The 9,437-nt window shown below is 45.4% G+C and overlaps 1 protein-coding gene across 1 annotated transcript; it reads right to left on the reverse strand.

The window, feature by feature from the left end:
* Positions 1-667: 667 nt before the first annotated feature.
* On the reverse strand, positions 668-8,894 carry LOC120392139 (keratin, type I cytoskeletal 14-like). Its single transcript, XM_039516682.1, has 8 exons — positions 8,252-8,894; positions 4,725-4,807; positions 4,256-4,412; positions 3,651-3,812; positions 3,417-3,542; positions 2,233-2,453; positions 1,483-1,532; positions 668-965 (listed from the first exon to the last, which is right to left on the reverse strand). The coding sequence occupies exons 1-8, from the start codon at positions 8,840-8,842 to the stop codon at positions 868-870; spliced, it is 1,488 nt and encodes a 495-aa protein (XP_039372616.1). The 5' UTR covers positions 8,843-8,894; the 3' UTR covers positions 668-867.
* Positions 8,895-9,437: the final 543 nt, after the last annotated feature.

The raw sequence follows: 9,437 nt of genomic DNA on the forward strand, positions 1-9,437 counted from the left end.
CTGTACAGAGAAGGATTTGGAGCAATTCCTACCTTTTCTGATAAATATATCCAAATAATATCTCTATGCAAGTCATGAAACTGGGAGCTCCTCAACTTGAACATTTCATAAAAGTAAAACCTTTGTCTCTCATGAACAGAGTCCTTTTTGCAGATATTTTAATGCCTAGATTGGTCAGTTAAATTGCAGTAAGCTCAATGCTGCAATCCTAACTTGCTCTGAGTAATACTTATGAAAGTACTAGTCCTATTGAAGTCAGTGATACGAGTTTGTAGGGGCTTCTCAGTGTGATTAAAGGTTACAGAATTGAGCCCAGTATTGTTAGCTTTAATGAGCACTCCTGCAAACTGTTACATTTTGTTCAGTCTCAAGCACAATCCCCCAGCCATCACCTCCACCATCAATAAATCCTATAAAGTTCTTCACTCAGCCATTCCCAGGTATTTCCTAGCAATCCGCTGAGTAACAAAACATTCCCCAAGATTCTTTATGCTGCATTTGGGAAACCTATCCCTCTTGCTCTCGTCCTTCATTCAACCTCAGAACAACTCCATCTTCTGGCTGCCGGTGGGTGACTCTTGGCTATATGGTACCTCCCACCAAGGGTTTGAGAGGGCCCCTGCCTCAGGCCTTTAGAGTGACAAAGACAAGATTCCATTTTGCATGAATGAGAAGAAAAGGTTTATTAGACATTTGCAGACTTCAGTGCAGCACTCAAAGACAGGTGAAGGAGAATGCACAAACTGAGCTGAGTATTCCCCATGGCCCAGTCAGATACAGCGACTGGATCATTCAGTGAATCTCTTGCTTTATTGTTTCTGAGCGGCTCAGGCCTTGGGACCGGGATCCATAGAGTGCTCTGTACTGTTAGCGGGTGGAAAGCTGAACCTGCTCACGGGAAGAGACCACCTTTCCATCTTGGACCTCCTCAACAATCGTGCGGACTTGACGAGCGGATGAGATTACTTCAAAGAAGAGAGAAAAACAGTTATTTGGAGCATAGAGAAGATATTATGTATGTTCCCTGGCATTTTGAATATACTGTTTCAAAGAATCCTTCATTGGCTGAGGGGAGAAAGAAAAAATGTGATTCCAAAAGTTAACTTGTATAAATCACCTAAACAAGTCAAGAGAAAGCAAAATCTCAACCTGGATTCATAGAAAAGGTCACCACAATTTGTAGACCTTTAAAGTGAAGATTGAGCTATTTGCATATAATTTTGAGCTCATATTTGAACCAGTACCTCCATCTCCAGATTCCAGTGATGGATTTTCACACTTGATCCCAACTAAACAAAATTAGGTGACCATTTGAAGGTTTAGGTATTATTTGATTTTTCAGATTTCTCCAAATACCCATTCTCCACAGAATACTTTGTTAGTAATCAGATTGCACAATTTGTTAACTGATTAGCTTGTACACTGCAAAGCCGCTTGTTACAGATGTTGCCAAGTTACACTTCAGATAAGGTACATCCTTACCATCTCTCCCAGCCTGCGAGGACAGCGTTGCCGAGTACTGGGAAGCAATGCTACAAGGGGAATAATAATAAGGGCAAATTAGAAACATGAACACGGCTTCGGGATCCCACAGTCTGTATTCAGTGGTGGGGGAGAGACAGCAAGGTCACAGATGATAAAAAATCACAGACTCCCAAAAATGTAAATTAATTATTTAGAATGACACCTGACAATATTTGTTCTGACTTAACCTTGCTTTTCACTTCCCGCAACAGGCTGAGTCTCCCTGAAATTGGCCAGTATTATAACACTAGGAGAAAACCCTTTCAAAAAGATCAAAGCATCTCACATCACTTTACAGAGCTGTCAAATAACTCTCCGCCCTCCTGTGAGGCACAATAATAATGTTATTTACACCCTTTTACAGATGGGAAAGCCAAGGGCTAGGGAAGTCAATTAACTTTTAAGCTTGTTCAATGAGTTGGCACCAGAGCCCAGAAGAGAAACCAGCTCTTCTCATTCCCAGTCCCATGCTCTAACCACTCCAGAGTCCAGAGAATGAAGACCTCCCAGGACAGGCTTCTCACTGAGGATGGTAGTGGGATAAACCATTGAGCCATCACTTATTAGTCTTCTTCACAACTACCTAGGAATCTGGATTATTTATTTTAAAATGAGCCTCTGGGGCACAGGTTATTCAGTTGTTTAGCCGTGTCGTTATTAGCCGGCCCTGCTTCATGGCACTCTATCTAATTGACTCCCTTTACGTACTGGGCATCCTCGCCCTCCAGCAGGCGGCGGTACGTGGCAATCTCTTGCTCCAGGCGCGTCTTTACGTCCACAAGAATCTTGTACTCGTGGTTCTGGCGCTCCATGTCGCATCGGAGCTCGGCCAGCTGCTCCTCCACGCTAGTGATCAGGGCCTGGAGCTGTGCCAACTGGGCGCCATAGCGAGATTCTGTCTCCGCCAAGGTGCCTTCCAGAGCGGCTTTCTGGGAATGCAGAGTAGAGGGGAAAGAATTCAGTGGGAGGGTCTGTCATAAATATAAAGGAAAGGGTAACAACCTTCCTGTATGCAGTGCTATAAAACCCCCTCCTGGCCAGAGGCACCAAATCCTCTTACCTGTAAAGGGTTAAGAAGCTCAGGTAACCTGGCTGGCACCTGACCAAAAGGACCAATAAGGGGACAAGATACTTTCAAATCTGGGTGGTGGGGGGGAGGCTTTGTTCTGTCTGTTCCATGCGGCTTTGGCCAGAGCAAGATCAAAGAAGCAAGTAATCGAACTCCTATAGAATTAGTAAGTATTTAGCAAGGAAATGTGTTAGATTTACTTTTATTTTGGCTTGTGAATTTTCTCTGTGCTGAGAGGGAGGGTATTCCGGGTTTTCTTTTTGTAACTTTAAAGTTTTGCCCAGAGGGAAACCCTCTGTGTTTTTAATCTGATTATCTGTGAGATTATCTTCCATTCTGATCTTCCAGAGGTGTTCCTTTCCCCTTTTTTCTTTAATTAAAATTCTTCTTTTAAGAATCTGATTGATTTTTCATTGTTTTAAAATCCAAGGGTTTGGGTCTGTATTCACCTGTTCCAATTGGTGAGGATATATTCTCAAGCCTCCCCAGGAACGGGGGTGTAGGGGCTTGGGGGATTATTCTCAAACCTGCCCAGGAAAAGGGGTATAAGGGCTTGGGGGATATTTGGGGAAGGTAGGGCTCCAAGTGGCCCTCCCTAAATGTTTGTTTAAATCACTTGGTGGTGGCAGCGTTACCTAATCCAAGGTACAAGGAAGGTATTTGTGCCTTGGGGAGTTTTTAGCCTAAGGTGGTAGAAATAAGCTTAGGGGGTCTTTCATGCAGATCCCCACGTCTGTATCCTGGAGTACAGAGTGGGGAGGGAACCTTGACAGGGTCACTCAGTTCTGTGCCTGCCCTTGTGTGGGAAGCCAGTGGCACCTACCATGCTGAGCTGGGACTGCAGCTCTATCTCCAGGCCCTGGACGGTGCGTCTTAGTTCTGTGATCTCCGACTTGCCGCTCTGCAACTGTTCCGTGTTCATGGCTACTTCTCGGTTCAGCTCTTCTGTCTGGAACAAGGGAAAACAATCTAGTTACTGCACGAATGATGTGTGTAAAGCTCTGCCCCCACCCATAAGTGTCAGGAAAGTGCTTCTCTTCATTCAGGCATTGTGCACCTTGGTGAAGAACCAATGCTCGGCCTCTTTACGGTTCTTCTCTGCCAAGCTCTCATACTGCTCTCTCATGTCAGCCAGGATCTTGGTCAGGTCAACCCCAGGAGCGGCGTCCATCTCCACAGTGATATCTCCACCCAGCTGGCTCCGTAGTATATTCATTTCCTGTGACAAGAGAGACACGCTGTGTTCAGCCGCATCTTAACTATACAGACCCACTGCAGTGCAGCTGAGGAGGTTTTTCCCACTTGCACCCTGCATAGAGACCTAAAAAAAATACGATGGGCGTTTCAATTGTTTCTGTTTGGCTAATAAAATCCCAAGCATCAGGTGACTTCTCAACCTAGCAACCAATGTAAGGTTCTGTTCCTATACCCAATGACTTGGCTCCAGTAGAAACTACCTGAATTGTAAGCAGTGGATGTAACTTACCTGGTACCTACAGAACAGATGTTCAGAGTCTATTCTTACCTGCCCATATACCTGCCCATATCCCTGCCCAACAACTGCAAATCTCAGAACTGTTCCTACTGATTGGCCTGTGCAGATTCCATTGTGCATTAGCTACAATTTATAGGTCCCTCTTTTGTGCCTTGTTTCGTCCTCACCTCCTCATGGTTTTTCTTGAGGTAAGCCAGCTCTTCCTTCAGGTTTTCAATCTGCATCTCCAGGTCAGCTCTGGCCAGGGTCAGCTCATCCAGCACTCTGCGCAGGCCGTTGATGTCAGCCTCAACACTCATGCGCAGGGCCAGCTCTGTCTCAAACCTTGAAGTGTAAAAAAGGTCAAAAACTCAGGCACATCCAGCTGATACCGATTTTTCACTCCCTTTTCCTCCCCAACTTTCTTATATTTTTGAATGGCATGTTTGCTAACAGAGTTTCCTTCGGTGTTTCAAAAGTTTCTTCTGAATTCATGGAAGCTAAAATGAAGGTCACGCTTGACACAGGCTCCGCCATTCCATAACATAGGAACATGGGAAGCATCTTCAAATGCAATAAACAACAGAGATCTTCAAGCAGAATGGCCTTTTTACACATTTCCCTTCTCATCAGAGCTCCAAGGAGCCCTGGACTTACTTGGTTCTGAAGTCATCAGCTGCCAGCCTGGCATTGTCAATCTGTAAGACAATGTTGGCATTGTCGATAGTGGCAGCAAGGATCTGGGGAAGAGAAAAGAGGAGATAAAAGGGATTGAAAAAGAAGTTTCAAAAATTGCATATTGCTGATTAATTGAGGGATGCAAACAGAAATTAATGCTCAGGAGAAGGGCCAGGAGCAGCACTGGCCTTCTGCTCCTATATGGTAGAATTTGCATAACTGTACCATGGAGATATGAGACAAGCTGGTATGGACCAAATTCTCATTTGCACTAAGGGCCCTTTGCACTGCTCTAGTCATGGAAACAGGCCCCACAGTGTGTGTGAATATAATTTATACCCACCTTATACATGGCCAGCATGTATAAAATGAGCTTAGTGTAAATGAGAATCAGGCACCCTATATCTGTCTCTCTAGATACTTATTTTGTACATATCTCTGTATCATCTGCATGCCTATAAAACTCTGGGTATTCATTTTGGGAACTATGCTCATTTGAAAGAAAGGTAGTGAGCAAGCAGTGTCTCATCCCATATAGTTTCTCCTTCAACTTCAAATATTTTAGCTGGATTTTAAAAAGAGCTGGATAATTTAAAGACTAATAATGTTGGCAGCTACATGCTAAGGTCATGGTGCTCAGATCTCATGCTTAGGACATATGACAGTAACTTACAGAGGTCAGGAAAGATTTTCCTCCTCGCCTACAGCGTTGTGTGTATTAGGGAGGGGGCAGATTTGCCTTCCTCTGAATCATCATGTATTAGTCATACAGGAAGCGGCATATGAGACTCGATTGACCACTGGTCAGATCTAATATGATAAAGCCTGTAGAAAATGGTTAGGCTGTTGGTGTGCCGAGACCACAGCACGTCATGCTGACCAGTATTGTCTCATTGTTTCCTTGTGATCCCCCGCTGGTCTGTCTGTATCCATCTGTTATCTCTTGTCTTATACTTAGACTGTATCTCTCTGGGGCAGGAACTCTCTTTACGTTCTGTGTTTATCCAGCGCCTATGTACAATCGGGTCCTGGTCAATGGCTGAGCAGGGAGTCGAACCATTACAATTTGAGGGCAGTTCCAGTTCAGGTTCATCAACACTTCCTAACTGTTCGGTTCCGACACTAACATCGAATGATGGATCAGTGACCAATGCAGCCACTTAAACCGTAGGAACCAGTTCAGATACATTGCCAGCAAATTAATGTCACACACTCTTATGCTTGCACTGTAACGCCTAACCAAAGAGTACAATGATAAATATTTCTTTCACTGTGAAAAAATATTTTTAAACAAATTATTTGCACGCCCTAGTACAACATCCTCCAGAACTCTGTCCGTCATATTTGATCACTGAAGAAATGGAAAAGGAAATTCAGCCCAGAAAATGCCCTTTCTATGCTGACTTCTGCAGCAGGAAGGAACATGCACTCAGCAAGAAACTGGAGGGGACAGAGAGGGGAGGGAGGTGTTCTGGGAGTCGTAGTTGGCTTCTGTGGACAGTCCTCTCCTTGGGCATGCCAGACAGGAGAACTACCAGTCCCAGAATGCCTTTCTCCTGCCTCCCTCTAGTGGCAGCTCCTCCAATGGCTTCCTGGGAAGTGTGGCCCCTGCCTCGCTCTCTGTAGGGTGGGAGCAGAGAGAGACCCTTCCTCAGCACTCCCAAAGACCATCTCTCAGCACCTGATCACTGAACCTGTTGTTTTAAACCAGTTACTGGTTTGGGGGTCAGTTCAGGTTCAGTGCAGCTGAGAGCTTTTCGGTTCTGAGTCAGTTAAAAAACCTCCGTGAAGCAGTTTTCAAGCTGGGCCTGGGTTTGACTCTCTGTGGCCAAGGCTCCGAGGCACAACAATAATACAAAGAATAAATAACAATAATCATTGAGTCTCTTGCTCCAGGACGTCCGTTGCTGTCAGTCACACTCTCATGCATGAGGCAGGGACAGAAGCTGAGTGGAATTCTCTGAGCAGAAAATCTCACTGTGTCTGAGCTCCCTTTAGAACCTATCCTGAAGCTCCAGGGAGAGGAAAACCAAACCTGGGACTCTAAGTAAAGTTAGCAAAGTGGAGCCAAAATGAGGAAAAGAAAATACCATGGGAGTTTTATTAGCTCGAATTCTGATTCACCTGCCTCACTGAGAGTCTCACTTTCTGCACACCTGATGTTTTGCTGACATTCACTGCTGATGCTTTGTAAGGAGAAGATAGTGACAGCGAGACAAATGTTGCATTTGTGACTGCATCCTTACTCAGGAGACACTCCCCATGACCCCCAATGACTCTACGTTCAATAAGTTTTGTCTCGGTAAGGACTGAGTAAGGATGTCACAACCTAGCCTACTGAAAGGAACGTAAAATAAAATGAATGCAAACGACACAAGTGACCAGTGAGTGGCGTGAACGTTGGTGCTGCAGTGAGGGCATCCCTCCGGCCTTTTCATGAGACCTTACTGTGCAAATGCTGAGACACAAAAATGAATTAGAATGAAGATGACAGGACTGGTTCTGCTCTCAGTGACTTGAGTGAAGTTACTCCTGACCTACAGTGGTGTAAGAGAGAACAGAATCAGGCCCAAATTGTTCTGAATCCTCCTAGTTTTGAGCATATGGAAAATGTTAGGTCTTGTGTCAGCCATTCTGGAATTGCAAAGGTCTCACATCCTTGTTATCATCTGATTTGGTCTCTTTTTTAACCTCTAAATTCAGCCTAGTAACAGGCTAGAAGTGATTATTATAATCATTATGACTATCTTAGCATCCGTGTGTTCACACAGTGTCCTACAATAGGTGAATGGTGCCAAACAGATAAGACGTCCCTGCCCTGAGAGCTCACAGCCTTCTGATGAGCTAAACATCTGGCAGAAGAAGCACATACTTGGAGCGTAAGTAATATCCGGTACTCAGCCATCTGTGTATAATCCTACCAGCAGTATTGCTGCTGCAGCCCGCTTCCTTCTAATGTTGCTGCAGCACCCAAGACGGAACATCTAATCAACATGAACCAGCAGGCTTCTGCTGCTACTTTCCTGCCCCGAAGTCTGTTTCCCTATTAGAAATCATTTAACAGGAAATGCAGTTTGCTCCTTCTGAAGGAATATAATTAAATCACGGGTGAGTGTAAGGGCACGTCTTCACTAGCAACGTTAAAGCACTGCTGCAGCACCAGCACTGGGAAAGAACTCTTCCAGCGCTATAAAAACCATCTCCACAAGGGGAGTAGCTCCCAGCGCTGGTGCACTGTCTACACGGACACTTGAAGCGCTCAGGGGGGTGTTTTTTCACAGCCCTGAGCAATAAAATTGCAGTGCTTTAAAGTGCCAGTGTAGACAAGCCCTAAATTGCTAAATCTCCTTCATTTGTGTCTGGGCACAGGATTGCTATGAAGCCCTTATTATATCTGTTGCCTGTAATCAGTTAATCCCTTGGTAATCAGTTTTTAGACACAAGGCAATCTGTAATAAAGAAAATCAGACAAGAGACATCAGACCTTTTTAACAATAGTGTCATACCTTGCTCCTCAGGTCTTCAATTGTCCTGTAATATGGGCTGTAGTCACGGTCAGGACTGGGTCCCTGCTTCTTATACCATTCCTTGATCTTAATCTCCAGATCAGAATTGGCCTCCTCCAGAGCGCGCACCTTGTCCAGGTAGGTAGCCAGGCGGTCGTTCAGGTTCTGCATAGTTTCCTTCTCACCCGCAGGGAGAATGCCATCACCACCCCCATAGCCACCCCCATAGCCACCTCCAAAGCCACCTCCAAGGCCACCACCAAGGCCACCTCCAAGGCCACCCCCATAGCCACCCCCATAGCCACCTCCAAAGCCACCTCCAAGGCCACCACCAAGGCCACCCCCATAGCCACCTCCAAAGCTACTACCGTAGCTCCCCCCATAGCCACCACCCAGGCTACTTCCTACTCCAGAGACATACCTAGAAGAGGAGACAGAAAAGCCACCAGATCCCCCATGAATACTTGGGGCTCTGTAGGGACCTCCAAGATTCACAGAGGAAACCCGTGTGGAGCCACCTCCTAATCCACCTAATCCACCTAACCCCTTTAGGGATGTAGACGAGGAATATTGCCTGACGCTGGTGGTCATGGTGAAAGGTAGTTGAGGATCTAAAGCCCAAGAGAGTCACCCAGCTCAGCTATGAAAGAAGGAGAGTGCTGCTAACTTCCCTGACTCTGAGCTCCTTTTATACCCACAACAGGGGGCGTTGCCACTGCAAGGTCCTTTTTTCTCTCTTACATTCCCCAGGGTTTTCATCACCCTTAAAGTCTGAGCCAACTTCCAGAATCATCATTTTTCTCCTTGATGTGTTCTTGCTTTTGTCACATTCCACTAGAAACACTTCACTTCACAAAGAGTGTTTCTATGTTTCTTCTTGTTTGTAAGTGTACAGTCAGGTGTGATTCCAAGTGGGAGGCTCATTGCTCCAGGCTACATTTTTACATTATGTCACACTGTCGAATGTGAGACAGAGCCATTCAGACTCCTCCAGTGCATTTCTGTGAAGTAAATCTTTCTTTCTTGGGTTTTACCGAGTACCATTCTCAGTCATTACTGCGTGCTTGGTAAATCTCTTGTGATCGTTGCTGTTTTCAGGAAGAACCTTAAATAAAACCTTAAACGCAGCATTTCTCAAATGCGGCCACCATGGCCACCGGGGGCTTTTCTTGCAGCCCCAGCCTCC

Source organism: Mauremys reevesii, linkage group 27 (assembly GCF_016161935.1).
Source record: "Mauremys reevesii isolate NIE-2019 linkage group 27, ASM1616193v1, whole genome shotgun sequence".
Taxonomy (NCBI): domain Eukaryota; kingdom Metazoa; phylum Chordata; order Testudines; family Geoemydidae; genus Mauremys; species Mauremys reevesii.